Consider the following 23272-nt stretch of genomic DNA (forward strand, 5'->3'; position numbering starts at 1 on the left):
GATGAATGGATAAATGCAGGGTAGTGTATCCTTACAGAGGCACAGTGTTTGGCTCAAAAGAAATGACGTAGCGATATGTGCCGCCACACGGATGACTCTTGAAACACTGTGCTAAGCCAGAAAAGCCAGTCATAGAGGACCGGAGGCTACAAGATTTGATTTACAGGAAATGCCCAGGATATGAAGTCTATAGCGACTGGGGAAACTGACAGCTAATGGGTACAGGGTTTCTTTGGGGGTGATGAGAATGTTCTGGAATTAAATGTTGGTGATGATTACACAACTCGGCAACTACTGAAAACTGCTGAATGGAATGCTTTAAATGGACCAATTCTATGGTGTGTGAATGATATCTCATTAATGCTGTGATTTAAATTTAAAAAGAAAAGAGGGCTATAAGCAAATAGATGGAAAGAATTTCAACCTGACTAATAGGAAATGCAGACCAAAACTGCAAGGTACAGGTTTTACCCAGCGCATTGGCAAAGTAACTTTGAAACAAATGTAACCCTGTCAAGACCGCAGAGCAGCCACTACCCTTGTGCAGGCCAAAGGTAGGGGAGGTCAGTATGACCTGCAGAAAACAACTGCAACCCTTTGTAGTAACGAGAATGTCAGTGTCCCACTTCCGGGAACCGGCCCTTAGGAGACAATGCAAAGCAAAGGAAAGGCTGCCTGAAGGAAGGTGACATCACAGGTTATAACTATAAAAACAGTTTGTAAAACAGGTTATCCCCAGCTCTAAGTGAATTACATCACGAGGCCATCCACTTAGTAACGTATTATATAGTCATGAAAACAAAGTTTTGGTTTGTTTGTGGTTTTGGAAAAGGTTTTCTTGATGCAGACCATTTCTAAAGTCTTTACTGAATTTGTTGCAATGTCGCACCTGTGTTATGTTTTGGGTTTTGGCCACCAGGCAGGGGGGACCTTCGCCCCCCGACCCCAGATCAAACGTGTGCCCCCTTCCTTGGAAGGCGAAGTCTTCACCACTGGATGGCTAGGGAGCACCCCTCTTTGAAGCTTGGTCATAATGCTGACTGAAAAAAGACAGACACAGAACCCTTTAACGCTATAAAATTATGAGGCAAAGACTGACAAGAGCGTATAAAAAGTTAAAATCAGCGCCCGCTCTTTTCTGGTTTCTAGGCTGACGTGTATCACAGCCGCCTTTTCCAGCCACTGAGGTGACAGGCTCAGAGTCAGAGCAGCATCCTGGCCGGTTACTTGGCATTTCCTTCAGGAAGTGATTTGTTTAGCTGTGCTCCATGAAGCCTGCTCAGGCTACAGTGAACAGGCGGGAGAGGGCGAGGCTGCCTCGTCTTGGCTGCCTCGAGTTGTAAAGCCCGAGGCACAGCCAGGCGGGCTCGCGCCACCCGCTGCCTTCCGTCAGCGCCACTGAGGACTTCTCCCAGGACCTCCGCTTCAGTTCCAGACACCGTGGCCTTCATCTAGGCCAGCTGTGAGTCTGCCACCCCCGCCTGTCACTGCGCCCTCCTGCCGCGAGGCCTGAACCAGCCGGGGCGGACCACGTGGCCAGGGCACAACCCCGAGGAGCAGAGGGGTTCTGGCGCCCGCGACGTCCACGCACCAGCTGTTTCTTCTCCAAACTCCAGGGCTGGAACAGCCCATGAAGGGATCTGTGGGTGTCCCGTAATTCAGCCTGAACTTCGTTTCTAAAACAGGGTGTAAAGGAATGAACTGTCAGCAGAAGGTAAAGTTCCACCCGGGCACAGCTCCTGCTCAAGAAAGCCACCCCCGGCCGGCCGATGCATGCCGAGGACAGACGGGTGATTTCACCGGCCAAAAGCAGGGCTCGTGTTATTAACAGTAGGCGAGGGTGAAGTCATCTTTATTCCTATCATGGCACCCCGAGAAGCAGGTAAGTTTATTTACTGTTGGCCTAATGCCACCATCTGAAGGTAAACTGATCAAGGCCACTCCATGTCATTTCCAACTATTCTAATTTGATTCGTTTGACTCAATTATTCTATATGCATAATTCTGAAGGTATCTTTTATTCCCCTTTGGAGAACAATCTGTCAGAGAAAATTATTAGCAGATGTCTCTGTGATGTGACAAGGACAGCATTGAACACACACTCCATGCCCGTGGCTCGCAGGCACGCCCGGCTCCCGCGGCCCTGCCTCCACGCTTGGAGCAAGCAGGGAGACCCCTCCGTGGCGAGCCCTGTCACACTGCGTGGAAAGCACTGGAGGCCGCTGGCTTTCCCCCTGAGACAAGGCAGGCGGTATTAACCCTGCCGTGAGGATGGAAAGCTGAAGCTCACAGATATAAACGACTGGGCTAAGGTCAAAGGGCCAGGTGAAGAGATTCAGAACCCAGCTATGATGGGGACTCCAGGCAAGATGCTGTTCATTAGCTTCCAGACAAAAAACACAAAACCAACTTCTCCTGAAAAAATTACTCAATAAGTAGCTCTTTAAAATTATTGAACATTTTAAATAAAACAGCATTTTTAAAATACTCTATATTTCTACGTAAATATCTGAAATCTTCGAGGGCTGGGAAAGATTCCACCACCAGGGGACACAGGAACAGATAATGCCAACAAAACAAACATTTCCCGGGCTTCCCTGGTGGCTCCGTGGTGAAGAATCCACTTGCCAGTACAGGAGACAGAGGTTCTATCGCTGAGTCGGGAAGATGCCCTAGAGGACGAAATGGCAGCCCCTCCAGTATCCTCGCCTGGGGAATCCCGTGGACAGAGTAGCCTGGCGGGCTACAGTCCACAGGGTCGCAGAAGAGCCAGACACGACTTAGTGACTAAAGAACAACAACCAACAAGCCCTGGGACACACGTGCGCTAACCCGGCTCACGCTCACGGCAGCCGCAGAGCGATTCTTATCGCCACTTTGACAGCTGAGGATTCGGGGGCAGCACAGGGAGGCTGAGTAGCTTCCCCGGGGCCCCGCAGCTCCGGGGTGGCCAGGCCAGGATTCCAGGCCGGGCCGGTCAGTGCCCCGCGCCCCGCTGCTCGTCACCGCACAAGTCAGCCAGCAGCGGGGAGGGGGCCAGCCCTGCGCGAGGAGCCCCTGCCCTTCAGGAAGCACACGGGCTAACACCACTGAACACACCAGCTTTCAGAAAAACGCGGAATGAGGCTGCGTCGGAAACGCAGACCGGTGGCTCTGGATTATGAAAAGCCATTCTCCACAACATTCCAATCTGTCCTCAAACGTTCTCCTCCACTCTTTCCTTGCTAGTGAATGATACTAAGAGCCAACACTAACAAATACAATGCCCAGAGGTTCTGGCACACAGAAGCTGCTTCGCTATGGAATGGCTGGGAAATGAGGGGGAAACCACCGCAAGACCGCCTCTGCCCAGCAGAACTAACACGGGAACGGGGCATGTAGGGTTTTCTACTTGAAAGGTCGCCTACCCAGAAAAGTAGAGCACTGTTACCTAAGCTGGCCTGTCTTTTACTTCTTTCAGATTCTTTTTCCTAACATTTATTTTCAATTTAGCTTAATTCTTAAAACTTATTTCAGTTTAAAAAAAAAGGTCAAACGGGTGGCTCCTGCATAGCACCCATTGTCTTGCCTCATAAAAGCTCTTGAACATTCACCAAGGCCCCGTGGCCACTTAAGGAAGGTCATCTTTCCTCCAGATTTCTCATTAATCACAGATACTTTTTGAGCGTCTACCATAGTCAAAACAGATGTTTGATTCATTCAGTCTCTCTCATTGCTAATACTGCAGCTTCCTGGGTCTGGGGTGGCCCAAAGTGGTATCTGATGAAAGAAAACTCATCCTGGAAAATCAGAGTCAGAAATGGGGACATCATCAACATACCCTGAAACTGAACCCTGAGCCAAGTGATGCTGCTCCCCCCACGCTCCTGAGAGCAATGGCGTGCTTGGCCAAATGTTACTGAGCACTGTCTATATATAAGGGTGTAAGGACCATAGGATCCACGTTTATGGGCAGCAGGCTGGGATAATGAAGTGATGATGAGCTAGGTGTCAGAAGGGCTGAGTTCTGATCTAAGCTTTGGCCCCAGCTTCCTGTGTGTCCGTGGGCTCTCCGTTTCTGGGCCTCCATCTTCTCGAAGTCTAACATCCTGTGATCACCCTTTTCTCAAAACTGTGAAAAATATTTATTTTAAATCCTACAATTATATGGAAGGGGAACTAAAGAGCCTCTTGATTATAGTGAAAGAAGAGAGTGAAAAAGTTGGCTTAAAACTCAAAATTCAAAAAATGAAGATCATGGCATCCGGTCCCATCACTTCACTGCAAATAGATGGGGAAACAGTGGAAACAGCGACAGACTTTATTTTTCTGGGCTCCAAAATCACTGCACATGGTGACTGCAGCCATGAAATGAAAAGATGCTTGTTCCTTGGAAGAAAAGCTATGACCAACCTAGACAGCATAAAAAAAGCAGAGACATTACTTTGCCAACAAAGGTCTGTCCAGTCAAAGCTATGGTTTTTCCAGTAGTCATGTATGGATGTGAGAGTTGGACCATGAAGAAAGCTGAGTGCCGAAGAATTGATGCTTTTGAACTGTGGTGTTGGAGAAGACTCTTGAGAGTCTCTTGGACTGCAAGGAGATCCAAACAGTCCATCCTAAAGGAAATCAGTCCTGAATATTCCTTGGAAGGACTAATGCTGAAGCTGAAGCTCCAATATTTTGGCCACCTGATGTGAAGAGCTGACTCACTGGAAAAGACCCTGACGCTGAGCAAGATTGTAGGCGGGAGGAGAAGGGGACGACAGAGGATGAGATGGTTGGATGGCATCACCGACTCAACAGACATGAGTGTGAGCAAGCTCCAGGAGATGGTGAAGGACAGGGAAGCCTGGTGCGCTGCAGTCCATTGGTTGCAAAGAGTCGGACACAACTTAATGACTGAACAACAACAGCAAATATTACATAAGTCTCCTTGATGGTCTGGCTAAAGAACCCAGTGGTGACTAGGTGGTTCTAAATGAATACAGGAGGTAGTACACCCAGATCTGCCAATCCCCACATCACTAAAGACACACCGATGAACCTCCTTTCTCCAAGCCAGGAGGAGGCGGCTGTACCTTGACAACAGAGAGTAAAGTACAAAATAAGGTCCCCCGCGTGTCAAGGACTGTGCGGATCCACTAGAACCGCTTGGCTGGGGCAAGCAGACTTCTCTCCTCCCAAGCACTGGCTATCAGGGAGGCAGACGGTGAAAATCATGTGGATGTTAAAAGCAAGCTGCATGATCATTTCTCTAAAGATTGTATCATAAATTCTGAATAATAAATAATTCCTTTCTCACAGCAGACTTCTGACAGAACAACATCTTGGAAAGACAGCCAAATATCTTCCTGAATTCCTGGACATCATGAACTACAGTTTATAAGCCATCCTGGTGAGAGCCAGGCCAGACACCTCTCCCTTGGCCCTCTCCCCCGCTTCTCTGAGGCTCTCACCTTGCCCTCCCTGATCCTGAAAGGTAATTCTGATCCTCACCACACACATCAGCACATTACAAAAAGGAAACTGCTTCCAGTCTGTACATTTACAAAAGAACAAAAACCATCAAGACCTCGGTAGTCCTCTATTCTAATCCCTGGTGGCTCAGACGGTAAAGAACCTGCCAGCAATGCAGGAGACCTGGGCTTGACCCCTGGAGAAGGAAGATCCCCTGGAGAAGGAAATGGCAACTCACTCCAATACTCTTGCCCAGAGAATTCCATGGACAGAGGAGCCTGGCAGGCTACAGTCCATGGGGTCAGAAAGAGTCGGGACACGACTGAGCAACTAACATTCTAATCCTTAAGCAGACAGAGAACCCATAAATTGCTGGGAAACAAGATTCTGACCAAACCCAAAGTCTCACAGAATTTCTAATCACTTCAAACAATCTTGCAGGAAACACTTCTGAGTCTGAAGGGGGAAATATCAGGATCAAGCCATGGTGAGAACACCAGGAAACTCTGGGAAGGCCAGACATGGGTAGGAACTGCTGCTCTTGGTAAAATGTGTCATTTAGCAAGAATCCGATACACTCCTGCATCTGGGTCTTTTTGCAATCCCCACAGGAACTCCACGAAGTAGACATCCATTATTTTGCTCCTTTTACAGATGGGAAAATTGAGGCTGAGAAGTGAAGGAGTAACTACAAAGGTCAGAGCTAAAAGACAGGGATCCTTCTAAACAGAAGCTGCCCACACCTCCTCAGCCTCAACCAGCCTTCAGCTTCCTCTGCCTGAGGGTGAGAGCTCAGGTCCCCTTGCTTACACGTTCTCTGCTCATGTGGCCCCTTGCTCATGTGTTCTCTGCTCACAGGGCCCCTTGCTCACACGTTCTCTGCTCACAAGGGCCCCTTGCTCACGTGTTCTCTGCTCAGGGCCCCTTGCTCACACGTTCTCTGCTCACGTGGCCCCTTGCTCACATGTTCTCTGCTCACAGGGCCCCTTGCTCACACGTTCTCTGCTCACAAGGGCCCCTTGCTCACGTGTTCTCTGCTCAGGGCCCCTTGCTCACATGTTCTCTGATCACGTGGCCCCTTGGTCACATGTTCTCTGCTCACATGGCCCCTTACTCACGTGTTCTCTGCTCACAGGGCCCCTTGCTCATACGTTCTCTGCTCAGGGCCCCTTTCTCACATGTTCTCTGATCACGAGGCCCCTTGCTCACACGTTCTCTGCTCAGGGGCCCTTGCTCATGTGTTCTCTGCTCAGGGCCCCTTGCTCACGTGTTCTCTGCTCACGTGGCCCCTTGCTCACATGTTCTCTGCTCATGTAGCCCCTTGCTCACCTGTTCTCTGCGCTCAGGGCCCCTTGCTCACGTGTTCTCTGCTCACGTGGCCCCTTGCTCACATGTTCTCTGCTCATGTAGCCCCTTGCTCACCTGTTCTCTGCGCTCAGGGCCCCTTGCTCACGTGTTCTCTGCTCACAGGGTCCCTTGCTCACGTGTTCTCTGCTCAGGGCCCCTTGCTCACATGTTCTCTGCTCAGGGCCCCTTGCTCACATGTTCTCTGCTCACAGGGTCCCTTGCTCACGTGTTCTCTGCTCAGGGCCCCTTGCTCACGTGTTCTCTGCTCACGTGGCCCCTTGCTCACACGTTCTCTGCTCAGGGCCCCTTGCTCACGTGTTCTCTGCTCACAGGGTCCCTTGCTCACGTGTTTTCTGCTCAGGGCCCCTTTCTCACACGTTCTCTGATCACGAGGCCCCTTGCTCACACGTTCTCTGATCACAAGGCCCTTTGCTCACACGTTCTCTGCTCAGGGCCCCTTGCTCACGTGTTCTCTGCTCAGGGCCCCTTTCTCACACGTTCTCTGATCACGAGGCCCCTTGCTCACACGTTCTCTGCTCAGGGCCCCTTGCTCACAGGTTCTCTGCTCAGGGCCCCTTGCTCACACGTTCTCTGCTCAGGGCCCCTTGCTCACGTGTTCTCTGCTCACAGGGTCCCTTGCTCACGTGTTTTCTGCTCAGGGCCCCTTTCTCACACGTTCTCTGATCACGAGGCCCCTTGCTCACATGTTCTCTGATCACGAGGCCCTTTGCTCACACGTTCTCTGCTCAGGGCCCCTTTCTCACACGTTCTCTGATCACGAGGCCCCTTGCTCACACGTTCTCTGCTCAGGGCCCCTTGCTCACAGGTTCTCTGCTCAGGGCCCCTTGCTCACACGTTCTCTGCTCAGGGCCCCTTGCTCACGTGTTCTCTGCTCACAGGGTCCCTTGCTCACACGTTCTCTGCTCAGGGCCCCTTTCTCACACGTTCTCTGATCACAAGGCCCTTTGCTCACACGTTCTCTGCTCAGGGCCCCTTGCTCACACGTTCTCTGCTCAGGGCCCCTTTCTCACACGTTCTCTGATCACGAGGCCCTTTGTTCACATGTTCTCTGCTCAGGACCCCTTGCTCACACATTCTCTGCTCATATGGCCCCTTGCTCACGTGTTCTCTGCTCAGGGCCCCTTGCTCACGTGTTCTCTGCTCAGGGCCTCTTGCTCACGTGTTCTCTGCTCAGGGCCCCTTGCTCGCATGTTCTCTGCTCAGGGCCCCTTTCTCACATGTTCTCTGATCACGAGGCCCCTTTCTCACATGTTCTCTTGATCACAAGGCCCCTTGCTCACACGTTCTCTGCTCAGGGCCCCTTGCTCACACGTTCTCTGATCACGAGGCCCTTTGTTCACACGTTCTCTGCTCAGGACCCCTTGCTCACACATTCTCTGCTCATGTGGCCCCTTGCTCACATGGCCCCTTGCTCACATGTTCTCTGCTCAGGGCCCCTTGCTCATGTGTTCTCTGCTCAGGGCCCCTTGCTCACGTGTTCTCTGCTCAGGGCCCCTTGCTCACACGTTCTCTGCTCAGGGCCCCTTGCTCACACGTTCTCTGCTCACAGGGTCCCTTGCTCATGTGTTCTCTGCTCAGGGCCCCTTGCTCGCATGTTCTCTGCTCACAGGGTCCCTTGCTCACGTGTTCTCTGCTCAGGGCCCCTTGCTCACACGTTCTCTGCTCACAGGGTCCCTTGCTCACGTGTTCTCTGCTCAGGGCCCCTTGCTCACATGTTCTCTGCTCACAGGGCCCCTTCCTCACACGTTCTCTGCTCAGGGCCCCTTTCTCACACGTTCTTTGATCACGAGGCCCCCTGGCTCACATGTTCTCTGTTCACAGGGTCCCTTGCTCACGTGTTCTCTGCTCAGGCCCCCTTGCTCACATGTTCTCTGCTCACAGGGCCCCTTGCTCACACATTCTCTGCTCAGGGTCCCTTTCTCACACGTTCTCTGCTCACACGGCCCCTTGCTCACACGTTCTCTGCTCAGGGCCCCTTTCTCACACGTTCTCTGATCACGAGGCCCTTTGTTCACACGTTCTCTGCTCAGGACCCCTTGCTCACACATTCTCTGCTCATGTGGCCCCTTGCTCACATGGCCCCTTGCTCACATATTCTCTGCTCAGGGCCCCTTGCTCACGTGTTCTCTGCTCACAGGGCCCCTTGCTCACGTGTTCTCTGCTCAGGGCCCCTTGCTCATGTGTTCTCTGCTCAGGGCCCCTTGCTCACACGTTCTCTGCTCAGGGCCCCTTGCTCACACGTTCTCTGCTCACAGGGTCCCTTGCTCATGTGTTCTCTGCTCAGGGCCCCTTGCTCACGTGTTCTCTGCTCACAGGGCCCATTGCTCACACGTTCTCTGCTCAGGGCCCCTTGCTCACACGTTCTCTGCTCACAGGGTCCCTTGCTCACGTGTTCTCTGCTCAGGGCCCCTTGCTCACATGTTCTCTGCTCACAGGGCCCCTTCCTCACATGTTCTCTGCTCAGGGCCCCTTTCTCACACGTTCTTTGATCACGAGGCCCCCTGGTTCACGTGTTCTCTGCTCACGTGGCCCCTTGCTCACGCGTTCTCTGCTCAGGCCCCCTTGCTCACATGTTCTCTGCTCACAGGGCCCCTTGCTCACATGTTCTCTGCTCAGGGTTCCTTTCTCACACGTTCTCTGATCACGAGGCCCCCTTGCTCACATGTTCTCTACTCACAGGGACCCTTGCTCACACGTTCTCTGCTCACGTGGCCCCTTGCTCATGTGTCCTCTGCTCACAGGGCCCCTTTCTCACACATTCTCTGCTCGCGTGGCCCCTTACTTACATGTTCTCTGCTTGCGTGGCCTCTTGCTCATGTGTTTCCTGCTCACATGGCCCTCTGATCAGCTGTTGGTTTCATTCTCCACTTCCTCAGTGAACCACTGACTGCTGGGAGTAAACCATCCCAGATGACCCAGGTTGGTGGAGAGTCCGCATGACCACTGAGCCTCCCAAACCCCAGATGTGCTCTGCATTGGTACACAGTCCATGAACACCGCCCATGAACGTACAAATACAGCTCAGCTTGTTTTTCCTAAGAGAACAGGGATGATCAGCCAGCTTCAGGGCACTGAGGACATAAATAGATGTATATTGTCATTTCTGTTCAAAGGACATTAAAATGCTTCCCAAACACTGACCTGTCTATTTTCACAAGGAGCCACATTCACCAGCATATTCTCCTTAGTGTTTAAGAATATAAGCAAAGCTTTGCACCCAGAGACAGGCAAGCTGAAGGCTTCCAGAAGTCGATCACAGTTCTGTATGATGCGGTTTGAACTTCTAAAACGTCACCAACTGAACAAGCACGTGAGCCTCACTCACCCTTTCTATCTCCTGGAGGTACAGGAGGGCGATGTCCCCCGCCTTCTCATAGCAGGTGATGATGTCCTGCTCCCGGTCCACGCGGAGACTACTGGTAGAAGAAGAAATAGGCAACTTCTCTAAACAAAGTCCTAAAAAAAATCAACATACAAAAACCGGGTGAGTTGTTTTTTATGGGACTTAATTTTTTAGTATTACTCTAGAAAGCCAGATACTATGGGCGAAGCAGATTCTCTGCCCTCTCTAAGGACAAAATGGAACATCAAAACAGGGCACCAGAAAGAAAATCCAGAGGTTACGGATCAAAGAGGCCCCTCAGCATACAGAAAGCACCATTTGACATCCAGGTTGAGAATTTGATCAGGTACTTCACCAGGATCCCATTCAGACCTAACAGAGCTTCTCATTCAACCATGCCCCGAGATCCTTAAAGAATTTTATAAGTAAGGACAGCAACGCTAGGGCTTCTGAGGTGGCTCAGTAGTAAAGAATCCATCTGCCAAGCCGGAGACATGGGTTCGATCCCTGGGTTGGGAAGATCCCCTAGAGGAGAGCACGGCAACCCACTCCAGTGTTCTTGCCTGGTAAGTCCCAATGGACAGAAGAGCCTGGCAGGCTACAGTCCATGGGGTCACAAGCAGCCTGGCAGGCTACAGTCCATGGGGTCACAAACAGTCAGACACGACTGAGTTACAAAGCAACACACAACACAGTGAGGCTAACAGCACAAAACAAGGTAAAGGACATCTCGTGTCTTCTACAGTGTATGCTTAACTGATTGAATATTAAACATTTCTAAATGCACTCAGGAGCCAGGAGTCAGCTACCAGGGGAATCTTCCAACTCTCGGCCTAGATTTCTGCAGAAACAACACTCCAGACCAGCTCTCAATTCCAGGCCAAGAAAACACCCAGAACCTTGCAGTGTGGGCCCTTCTTTGGAGATAGAGGAGATACTCCTCACCAAGAGAGAGTTCAGGCCTGCGATGGGTTAGGAAAGCATGAAAGGCTGAAAAATGACAATGCCGAGAGGAGCAGCTGTTGCCTGAACCCAGCACCAAACTCAGCCGCTGTCCTGAGCAACCAGCCTGGGCCCGTCAGGCTCCAGGTCTCCACCCACAACTGGAGGCAGAGAGGGAGCCCCACAGGGAGGGTTTGCGCTGCGCCAAGTTCCCTGGGACACGGGGAGACACACACAGCGCATACGTGCCACTCCGTGCAAGACTCTGAGAGAAGCGTCCATGCTGCCAGAGTCAGGATCTGCAATTGGAAGGGGCCTGAGAGGTTTCCTGGCACACGCACTCATTTTATAGATGAAGAAGCTGAGAATCATCGAGGGAAAGTAAGAGATTTGCTCCAAACCTGAGAGGCAGTTCACAGCACAACAGAGATCAGAACCCGGGTCTTCAGCCTTCAAAGCAACATCTACCTACTAAGGGAGCTGCTGACTTTCAGAGTAGGTACCACTGCAGAGAGGGGACCAGACAAGCCAAGGGCAGCAAGTGACCCAGAGCCCCTGGGCATCACTGTGAGAATGGCCCCCTCCCAACTGCTCTTAACAAACGACGGCAGTCCCCTGGCTGTCGAAGGTGACGGGAGATGCTGTGCTCCACGGGAAGGAGAAAAACCACTTCCATCTGCAGGGAGCCAGCACTGAGGACGGCCTGCCTGGGCGCTTAGAGGTGACAACTTCGTCACAGAAGGTGTGGACCAGCCAAAGATTTTGCTGCAGGTTAACAAAGATTTATTGAGGTGAAATTGGCATATTAAAAACTGCACGATGTTTCACCATGATTTCTTTTGTTTTTATTTATTTTTTATTAACTGAAGTCCATCGTTTACATTAGGGTTCACTTTGCGTTGTGCAGGTCTATGAGTTTTAGCAACAGAGCATCATGTTTCCACAATCACAGTATCGTACTGACACCATCGAGCCAATTCACGGCCCTAAAAATGGGATCTAGCCCTCCAGCCTCCCTCCTGAGCCCTGGCAACCACCCATCTTCTCACTGTCTCCACGGTTTGGCTTTGTCCAGAACATCACATAATTGCAATCATGCAGTATGCAGACTGTTCAGACTGGCTTCGTTCACCTGGAAATGTGCTGTTAAGATCCCCTCATGTCTTTTTGTCAGAGGAGGCGATGGCACCCCACTCCAGCACTCTTGCCTGGAAAACCCCATGGATGGAGGAGCCTGGTAGCTGCAGTCCATGGGGTCACTAGGAGTTGGACACGACTGAGCAACTTCCCTTTCACTTTTCACTTTCATGCATTGGAGAAGGAAATGGCAACACACTCCAGTGTTCTTGCCTGGAGAATCCCAGGGACGGGGGAGCCTGATGGGCTGCCGTCTATGGGGTCGCACAGAGTTGGACACGACTGAAGCGACTTAGCAGCAGCAGCAGCATGTCTTTTTATAGGCAGATAGCTAATTTCCTTTTGTTGCTAAGTAATATTCCATTTATTCATTAATCTGTTTAAAGGCGTCATGGTTGCTACCAGTCTGGGGAATTATGGATAAAGCTGCTATAAACATTCGCGTGCAGGCTTTTGTGTGCACATAGTTCTCAGTTCCTCTCAACCAGGAAGAGGAACTGGTGGATGGTATGGTAAGAATATGTTTGTATGAAATATCTAAGTACATCTATTTTATTTACAAATAGCTTTGTAAGAATATTACTTTTAGCTTTATAAGAAACCACTAAACGGGTTGTCTTCCAAAGTGGCTGTGCTGTTTTGCATTCCTACCAGCAATGGACGAGAGTTCCTATTGCTCAGCATCCTTGCCACCATTTGGTGTTATCATTTTTTGAATTTTAGTCATCTAATATGTATAGTGGCGTCTCACTGCTGTTTTAATTTGCAGTTTCCTACGGACACGTGATGTCGATTTTTAATGCTATTTGCCGTCTGTCTACCTTCTTTGATAAAGTGTCTGGACAGATCTATTGTCATTTCGTCAAAAAGACTGAGTCATTTGTCTTCTTACTGTTGAGTTCCGAGTTCTTTATATATTTTGGATACAAGCCCTTTATCAGATTTCTGTTTTGCAAATATTTTCTGTCTGTGACTTCATTCTCTTAACCCTGTTTTTCACAGAACAAAAGTTGCTAATTTCCTTAAGTTCAACCTGTCAATTTGTGTTTTCGGTGTAGTCTCTAAAATGCCGCTACTAAATCCAAGGTCACCTGGATTTTCCCCAGTGTTATCTTCCAGAAGTTTTATTTAGTTTGGAATTCAGATTTAGGTTTACAATCCACTGTGAGTTAATATTTATGAAGGGTACAAGGATTCTGTCCATATACACGCGTTTAGCATGTGGGTGTCCACTTGTTTCAGCACCATTTGCTGGAGAGACTACGTTTCCCTCATTGAGTTGCTTTTGTTCCTTTGCCAAAAATCAGGTGATGACAGTCGAGTGGGCCTTCTTCTGGGCTCTCTGTTCTGTTTCATTGATTTTTTAAAATATTTACTTATTTGGCTGCGTTGGACCTCGTAGTTGAGGCATACGAGGTCTTTGTTGCATCATGTGGCATCTTTCACTGCTCACAGGCTCCCTGGATGTGGCTCACAGGCTCTCTAGTTGTGGCTCACAGGCTCTGCGGCTGTAGTTCACAGGCTCTATGGCTGTGGCTCACAGGCTCTCTGGCTGTAGTTCAAAGGCTCTCTTGCTGTGCCCCACAGGTTCCCTGGTTGTGACTCACAGGCTCTGCAGCTGTGGCTCACAGGCTCTCTGGCTGTAGCTCAATAGCTCTCTAGTTGTGGCTCACAGGCTCCCTGGTTGTGACTCAGAGGCTCCCTGGCTGTAGCTCACAGGCTCTCCGGCTATGGCTCACAGGCTCTCTAGTTGTGGCTCACCAGCTGTCTGGCTGTGACTCACAGGTTCTCTGGCTGTAGCTCACAGGCTTTCTTGCTGTGCCTCACAGGTTCCCTGGTTGTGATTCACAGGCTCTGCAGCTGTGGCTCACATGCTCTCTGGCTGTAGCTCACAGGCTCTGTAGCTGTGGCTTACAGGTTAAATGGTTGTGGCTCACAGGCTCTGCAGCTGTGGCTCACATGCTCTCCAGCTGTAGCTCACCGGCTCTTTAGTTGTGGCTCACAGGCTCCCTGGTTGTGACTCACAGGCTCCCTGGCTGTAGCTCACAGGCCCTCTGGCTGTGGCTCACAGGCTCCCTGGTTGTGGCTCACCAGCTTAGTTTCTCCACAGCATGTGGGACCCTGATTCCCCTAAACCAGGGATTTGGGATTGAACCCTCATCCCCTGCCTTGCAAGGCAGATTCTTAACCACCTAACCACCAGTGAAGTCCTTTATTGAATTTTTTTGTCTATTATTTCAGCAATCTTATGCTGTCTGGATTACCAATGTACAGTGTATCATTTTTAAGGAATAGCTCTACTGAGACAATAATTACATGGCATAAAATTCACTCATTTTAAGTAAAGTTCATAAAAATTAAATCATATGTCATCTTTTGTGTTCAGTTAGTATGTTTTCAATGTTCATCCAAGTTACAACAATATCGATTTCTTTTCACTGCTGACGATACACCGCATTTCATCTCTCCATTTGCTAGTAGTGGGCGGTGGGGTTGTATCCCTTTTTGTCCATAATGAATAATGCTGTCATGAAAATGCATGTATCATTTTTGTGTGACCATGTATTTTTAATTCTCTTGTGTAGATACCTAGAAGCAGAAGTGTTAGGTCAGATACAAAATTTACATTTAACTGCTTAAGAAACATGCCTTCTAAAGTGGCTATACCACTTTACATTTGCACCAGCAATTCATGAGGATTCCAGTTTCTCCACATTTTTGTCAACACTTGTCACTGTCTGTTGTATCCCAGCCATCTCAGTAGGTGTGAAGCGGCATCTCAGTGTGGTTTTGATGTGCATTTCCAAAATGACTAGTGATGCCGACTCTTCGTGTGCATCTTCTTTAGCGAAATGTCTGTTAAAATCTTTTACTTGTTTTTCTTGGGTTGTTGGTTTTCTTATCATTGAGTTTTGAGAGTTCTCTATGTGTTCCAAACACAAATCCTCTATCAGATATGTGATTTGCAAATGTTTCCTCTCAGTCTGTGATTTGTGCTACTTCCGTTTTTAAAAAAAATTAGGGTATCGTTGCTTTTCAGTGTTGTGTGAGTTTCTGCTGTACACGATGCACCGGCTGTGTCCATAGGGATGTTCCGTATGTATCCCTATGCTCCCTCCCTCCTAGGTCTCCATCTGCCCCCCAACCCTCCATCCCACCCATTTAAGTCAGCACAGAGCACCGAGCTGAGCTCCCTGCGTGATACTGCAGGTCCCCACTAGCTATCTGTTTTACACATGGTGGTGTATATGTATCAGTACCAATCTCCTTTAACATGTCTTTTGAAGATTAGAAATTTTAAATTTTGACGGAGTCAAATTTATCAGTATTTTCTTTCGTAGACTGTACCTTTAGTTTCCTATCTTTAAAAGTACAAAGATTTCTTCTATAAGTTCTTCCAGAATTTTTATATTTTTAGGTTTTACATCTAGGCCTATAAATTATTTTAAATTACTTTTTGTACATGTTGCAAAAGTATGGATCAAAGTTTACTTCTCTGCCAATAGGTATCTGGATGTTGTGGTACAATTTATTGAAGCTTCTCCTTTCTCCACCGAACTGCCTTTCAGTTCAGTTCAGTTCAGTCGCTCAGTCGTGTCCAACTCTTTGTGACCCCATGAATTGCAGCATGCCAGGCCTCCCTGTCCATCACCAACTGCTGGAGTTCACCCAAACTCGTGTCCACCGAGTCAGTGATGCCATCCAGCCGTCTCATCCTCTGTTGTTCCCTTCTCCTCCTGCCCCTAATCCCTCACAGCATCAGAGTATTTTTCAATGAGTCAACTCTTTGCATGAGGTGGCCAAAGTATTGAAGTTTCAGCTTTAGCATAAATCCGTCCAAAGAACACCCAGGACTGATCTCCTTTAGAACGGACTGGTTGGAACTCCTTGCAGTCCAAAGGACTCTCAAAAGTCTTCTCCAACACCACAGTTCAAAAGCATCAATTCTTCAGCTCTCAGCTATCTTCACAGTCTAACTCTCACATCCATACATGACCACTGGAAAAACCATAGCCTTGACTAGACGGACCTTTGTTGGCAAAGTCATGTCTCTGCTTTTGAATATGCTATCTAGGTTGGTCATAACTTTCCTTCCAAGGAGTAAGTGTCTTTTAATTTCATGGCTGCAATCACCATCTGCAGTGATTTTGGAGTCCCAAAAAATAAAGTCTGACACTGTTTCCACAGTTTCCCCATCTATTTTCCATGAAGTGATGGGACCAGATGTCATGATCTTCATTTTCTGAATGTTGAGCTTTAAGCCAACTTTTTCACTCTCCTCTTTCACCTTCATCAAGAGGCTTTTTGGTCCTCTTCACTTTCTGCTTATCATAAGGGTGGTGTCATCTGCATATCTGAAGTTATTGATACTTCTCCAGGCAATCTTGATTCCAGCTTGTGCTTCTTCCAGCCCAGCATTTCTCATGATGTACTCTGCATATAAGTTAAATAAGCAGGGTGACAATATACAGCCTTGACACACTCCTTTTCCTATTTGGAAACAGTCTGTTGTTCCATGTCCTCTTCTAACTGTTGCTTCCTGACCTGCATACAGGTTTCTCAAGAGGCAGGTCAGGTGGTCTGGTATTCCCATCTCTTTCAGAATTTTCCACAGTTTATTGTGATCCACACAGTCAAAGGCATTGGCATAATCAATAAAGCAGAAATAGATGTTTTTCTGGAACTCTCTTCCTTTTTTGATGATCCAGCGGACGTTGGCGATATGATCTTTGGTTCCTCTGCCTTTTCTAAAACCAGCTTGAACATCTGGAAGTTCATGGTTCATGTATTGCTGAATCCTGGCTTGGAGAGTTTTGAGCATGTCCTTTTCATTATAAGGTACTGGAATGCAAAAGTAGGAAGTCAAGAAACCCCTGGAGTAACAGGCAAATTTGGCCTTGGAATACAGAATGAAGCAGGGCAAAGGCTAATAGAGTTTTTCCAAGAGAATGCACTGGTCATAGCAAACACCCTCTTCCAACAACACGAGAGAAGACTCTACACTTGGACATCACCAGATGGTCAACACCAAAATCAGATTGATTATATTCTTTGCAGCCAAAGATGGAGAAGCTCTACACAGTCAACGAAAACAAGACCAGGAGCTGACTGTGGCTCAGATCATGAACTCCTTATTGCCAAATTCAGACTGAAATTGAAGAAAGTAGGGAAAACCACTAGACCATTCAGGTATGACCTAAATCAAATCCCTTATGATTATACAGTGGAAGTGAGAAATAGATTTAAGGGCCTAGATCTGATAGATAGAGTGCCTGATGAACTATGGATGAAGGTTCATGACATTGTACAGGAGACAGGGATCAAGACCATCCCCATGGAAAAGAAATGTGACTTCACATTCCAGGATGTCTGGCTCTAGGTCAGTGATCACACCATCGTGATTATCTGGGTCATGAAGATCTTTTTTGTATAGTTCTTCTGTGTATTCTTGCCACCTCTTCTTAATATCTTCTGCTTCTGTTAGGTCCATACCATTTCTGTCCTTTATCGAGCCCATCTTTGCATGACATGTTCCCTTGGTATCTCTAATTTTCTTGAAGAGATCTCTAGTCTTCCCCATTCTGTTGTTTTCCTCGATTTCTTTGCATTGATCGCTGAGGAAGGCTTTCTTATCTCTCCTTGCTATTCTTTGGAACTCTGCATTCAGATGCTTCTATCTTTCCTTTTCTCCTTTGCTTTTGGCTTCTCTTCTTTTCACAGCTATTTGTAAGGCCTCCCCAGACAGCCATTTTGCTTTTTTGCATTTCTTTTCCATGGGGATGGTCTTGATCCCTGTCTCCTGTACAATGTCAGGAACCTCAGTCCATGGTTCATCAGGCACTCTATCAGATCTAGTCCCTTAAATCTATTTCTCACTTCCACTGTATAATCATAAGGGATTTGATTTAGATCATACCTGAATGGTCTAGTGGTTTTCCCTACTTTCTTCAATTTAAGTCTGAATTTGGCAATAAGGAGTTCATGATCTGAGCCACAGTCAGCTCCTGGTCTTGTTTTCGTTGACTGTATAGAGCTTCTCCATCTTTGGCTGCAAAGAATATAATCAATCTGATTTCGGTGTTGACCATCTGGTGATGTCCATGTGTAGAGTCTTCTCTTGTGTTGTTGGAAGAGGGTATTTGCTATGACCAGTGCGTTCTCTTGGCAAAACTCTATTAGCCTTTGCCCTGCTTCATTCTGTATTCCAAGGCCAAATTTGCCTGTTACTCCAGGGGTTTCTTGACTTCCTACTTTTGCATTCCAGTCCCTTATAATGAAAAGGACATCTTTTTTGGGTGTTAGTTCTAAAAGGTCTTGTAGGTCTTCATAGAACCGTTCAACTTTAGCTTCTTCCGTGTTACTGGTTGGGGCATAGACTTGGATTACTGTGATATTGAATGGTTTGCCTTGGAAACGAACAGAGATCATTCTGTCGTTTTTGAGATTGCATCCAAGTACTGCATTTCGGACTCTTTTGTTGACCATGATGGCTACTCCATTTCTTCTGAGGGATTCCTGCCCGCAGTAGTAGATATAATGGTTATCTGAGTTAAATTCACCCATTCCAGTCCATTTTAGTTCGCTGATTCCTAGAATGTCGACATTCACTCTTGCCATCTCTTGTTTGACCACTTACACTTTGCCTTGATTCATGGACCTGACATTCCAGGTTCCTATGCAATATTGCTCTTTACAGCATCGGACCTTGCTTCTATCACCAGTCACATCCACAGCTGGGTATTGTTTTTGCTTTGGCTCCATCCCTTCATTCTTTCTGGAGTTATTTCTCCACTGATCTCCAGTAGCATATTGGGCCCCTACTGACCTGGGGAGTTCCTCTTTCAGTATCCTATCATTTTGTCTTTTCATACTGTTCATGGGGTTCTCAAGGCAAGAATACTGAAGTGGTTTGCCATTCCCTTCGCCAGTGGACCACATTCTGTCAGACCTCTCCACCATGACCCTCACGTCTTGGGTGGCCCCACACGGCATGGCTTAGTTTCATTGAGTTAGACAAGGCTGTGGTCCATGTAATTAGATTGACTAGTTGTCTGTGATTTGGTTTCAGAGTGTCTGCTCTCTGATGCCCTCTCGGAACACCTACCGTCTTACTTGGGTTTCTCTTATGTTGGACGTGGGGTATCTCTTCACAGCTGCTCCAGCAAAGCACAGCCGCTTCTCCTTACCTTGGACGAGGGGTATCTCCTCATCGCCGCCCCTGCTGACCTTGAATGTGGAGTAGCTCCTCTAGGCCCTCCTGCGCCCGCGCAGCCACCGCTCCTTGAATGTGGGGTAGCTCCTCTCAGCCGCTGCCTCTGACCTCGGACATGGGGTAGCTCCTCTCAGCCGCTCCTGCGCCATTGCCATTGTGGCCTGGCACTCTCGGCCGCTGCCCCTGACCTCGGGTGGGGGGTAGTAGCTCCTCTCAGCCACGCTTCTAATGGTAATGGTAGTAGTAGATAAATGCAAAGGACCGCGCAGCAGAAGCATGCCAGCTGCGACAGACCACGGAGAAGCATGGCCGAGAGGAGCTACCCCACACCCCAAGGTCAGGGGCAGTGGCCGAGAGGAGCTACCCCACATCCAAGGAGCAGTGGCTGCGCGGGTTCAGGAGGGCTGAGAGGAGCTACTCCACGTTCAAGGTCAGGAGGGGCAGCAGTGAGGAGATACCCCTCGTCCAAGGTAAGGAGAAGCGGCTGCGCTTTGCTGGAGCAGCCCTGAAGAGATACCCCATGTCCAAAGTAAAAGACACCCAAGTAAGACGGTAGGTATTGTGAGAGGCATCAGAGGGCAGACACATAAACCATAATCACAGAATTGCCTTTACACTTTTGTAAAAAAGAATCAGTTCTAATGAGGTGGATGAAACTGGAGCCTATTATACAGAGTGAAGTAAGCCAGAAAGAAAAACACCAATACAGTATACTAATGCATATATATGGAATTTAGAAAGATGGTAACAATAACCCTGTGTACGAGACAGCAAAAGAGACACTGATGTATAGAACAGTCTTATGGACTCTGTGGGAGAGGGAGAGGGTGGGAAGATTTGGGAGAATGGCATTGAAACATGTATAATATCATGTATGAAACGAGTTGCCAGTCCAGGTTTGATGCATGATACTGGATGCTTGGGGCTGGTGCACTGGGACGACCCAGAGGGATGGTATGGGGAGGGAGAAGGGAGGAGGGTTCAGGATGGGGAACACATGTATACCTGTGGCAGATTCATTTCAATATTTGGCAAAACTAATACGATTTTGTAAAGTTTAAAAATAAAATAAAATTTTAAAAAATCAGATGGACATAAACGTGTGAGTCTATTTGTGGACCCTCTATTCTGTTCCAATGATCTATTTGTTTATACTTATGCTAATATCTGTTTATACTTATGCTAACCCTCTCTTGAAATTACCATATCTGTATAAATCTTGAAAGCAGTGTTCAGATCAGATCAGATCAGTCGCTCAGTCGTGTCCAACTCTTTGCGACCCATGAATCGCAGCACGCCAGGCCTCCCTGTCCATCACCAACTCCTGGAGTTCACTCAGACTCACGTCCATCGAGTCAGTGATGCCATCCAGCCATCTCATCCTCTGTCGTCCCCTTCTCCTCCTGCCCCCAATCCCTCCCAGCATCAGGGTCTTTTCCAATGAATCAACTCTTTGTATGAGGTGGACAAAGTACTGGAGTTTCAGCTTTAGCATCATTCCTTCCAAAGAAATCCCAGGGCTGATCTCCTTCAGAATGGACTGGTTGGATCTCCTTGCAGTCCAAGGGACTCTCAAGAGTCTTCTCCAACACCACAGTTCAAAAGCATCAATTCTTCGGTGCTCAGCTTTCTTCACAGTCCAACTCTCACATCCATACATGACCACTTAGTGCTCTAATTTTGTTCTACTTTTTTAGCTATTCTTAGTCCTTTGCATTTCCACATAAAATTTGCGGGTCAATTTCATTAAAAACAAAAACAAAAACAAATGTGGCTGGGATCTTAATTGATGCATGTTGAATTTATAGGTGGATTTGGGGAGAACCGAGATCTAAGCAGTATTGAGTTTCCCAACCCGTGTACAGAGCGTGTCTCTTCATTAACGTAGGTCTTTACGTCTCTCGGAAATGCTTCATAGCTTTCAGTGTGCACGCCTTGCAAATCTTTTCTCAGATCTACTCTTAAGTAGTTCATATTTATTATGCTGTTATAAGTGGTATTGTTTTAATTCCTTTTGTTCATGGCTAACATTTAGAAATATAATAGATTTCTGAATATTGGTCTTGTGTTCTATAACCTTGCTAAATTCATTTATTAGTTCTATACAATCATGTTGTTTGTAAATACAATTTCACTTCCTTCTTTCCCATCTGGATGCCTTCTATTTCTATTTGCTGCCTTATTGCACTGCCGAGGACCTCCATTACAATGTTGAAAAGAAGTGGTGAGAGCAGACATCCTCATCTTATTCCTGATCTTAGGGAGAAAGCATTTAGTCTTTTCACACTAAGTTTGATGTTGCAGTTTTTCACAGATGCCCTTTACCAAGTTGAGGAAGATCCCTTGTACACCAATTTTGCTAAGAGTTTACATCAAAAATGGATGTTGGAATTTCTTGAATCCTTTTTCTGTGTCTATTGAGACAATCATATGACTTTTTCTCTTTTAGTTTTCAATCTGGTGAATTGCAGCTACTGATTTTCAAATGTTAAACCAAACTTCCAGTCCTGAAATAAATCCCATTGATGATGATATATTATTCTTTCTTTATATTGTTACAGTTGATGTGATAAATTTCTTGTTTGGAAATTTTTTCATCTAGGTTCATGAGGAAAATTTGTCTATAGTTTCCTTGCAACGTCTATCCTGTTTTTGGTATTAGGGCAAGTCCTTACCTAATAAAATGACTTGAGAAGTATTCTCTTCTCTTCAATTTCCTGAAAGAGTTCATTTGGAATTATTTTGTTCTTAAATGTTTGGTAGAACTTACAGTAAAGCCATCTGGACCTGGAGTTTTCTTTGGGGGAAGCTTTTTAACAACAAATTCCATTTCTTTGATATAGGATTGTTCAGATAATCTCCTTGTTCTTAAGTGAGGTTTGGTGGTTATCTTTTAGGCAGTCTGTCCCTTTCTCCTGAGTTGCCGGATGTATTGGATCCGTGTTGTTTATGATGCTCCCTGATCCTTTCAGTGTCTGTAGCGTCTCCAGGGGTGGCATCTCTCTCATTCCTGATACTGGCAGTTTGTGTCCTCTGTTTCTATCCTGAACGGTCCTCAAATGGTTTTGTTGAAATTCTCAATAAAGATCTTTTAATTCCATTGATTTTTGTTTCACTGATTTTTCTCTGTTATTTTTCTATTTTCTACTTCATTGACTTCTGCTCTGATCTTTATTATTTTCTTCCTTCTGCATTACCTTGAACTTAATTTACTCTTCCTCTTCCAGCCTCTTAAAGTATAAACCAAGGTATAAATTGGAGACCTTTTTCCTTTCCTAGTATAGGCATTTTGTGTAATAAATTTCTAAGTACTACTTTAGCAGTTTCCTACAAACTTTGATACATTGTGGTTTTATTTTCTTTCAGTTCACAATACTTTCTAATTTAATTTTTGAATTCTTCTTTAAAAATGTGTTACTTAGTTTCTAAACACTCAGGGATTGTCCAAAGATCTTTCTGTTATTGATTTTTAAATTAATTCCATTATGGTCTGTGTCCCTTGGATAGCAAGGACATCAAACTGGTCAATCCTAAAGGAAATCAACTCTGAATATTCATTGGAAGGACTGATGCTGAAGCTGAAGCTCTAGTACTTTGGCCATCTGATGCAAAGCACTGAGTTGTTGGAAAAGACCCTGATGCTGGGAAAAACTGAGGGCAGGAGGAGAAGGGAGCGAAAGAGGATGAGATGACTGGATGGCATCACTGACTCAACGGACATGAGTGTGAGCAAACTCTGGGAGTTGGTGAAGGACTGGGAAGCCTGGAGTGCTGCAGTCCATGAGTTGCAAAGAGTCAGACATGACTCAGTGACTGAACAACAAATGGTC

At 47.2% G+C, this 23272-nt stretch overlaps 1 protein-coding gene across 7 annotated transcripts in view; it reads right to left on the minus strand.

The window, feature by feature from the left end:
• TTC7B (tetratricopeptide repeat domain 7B) overlaps nucleotides 1–23272 on the minus strand; it is a 304954-nt gene that overhangs the window by 206944 nt on the left and 74738 nt on the right. For all 7 annotated transcript variants that reach the window (XM_059890973.1, XM_024998170.2, XM_024998169.2 and 4 more), the window contains exon 4: nucleotides 10133–10263. In XM_059890973.1, the coding sequence (XP_059746956.1) occupies nucleotides 10133–10263 (131 nt within the window). The remainder of the gene's footprint in view (nucleotides 1–10132; nucleotides 10264–23272) is intronic.

The sequence above is a fragment of the Bos taurus genome, chromosome 10 (genome assembly GCF_002263795.3).
Source record: "Bos taurus isolate L1 Dominette 01449 registration number 42190680 breed Hereford chromosome 10, ARS-UCD2.0, whole genome shotgun sequence".
Lineage (NCBI taxonomy): Eukaryota > Metazoa > Chordata > Mammalia > Artiodactyla > Bovidae > Bos > Bos taurus.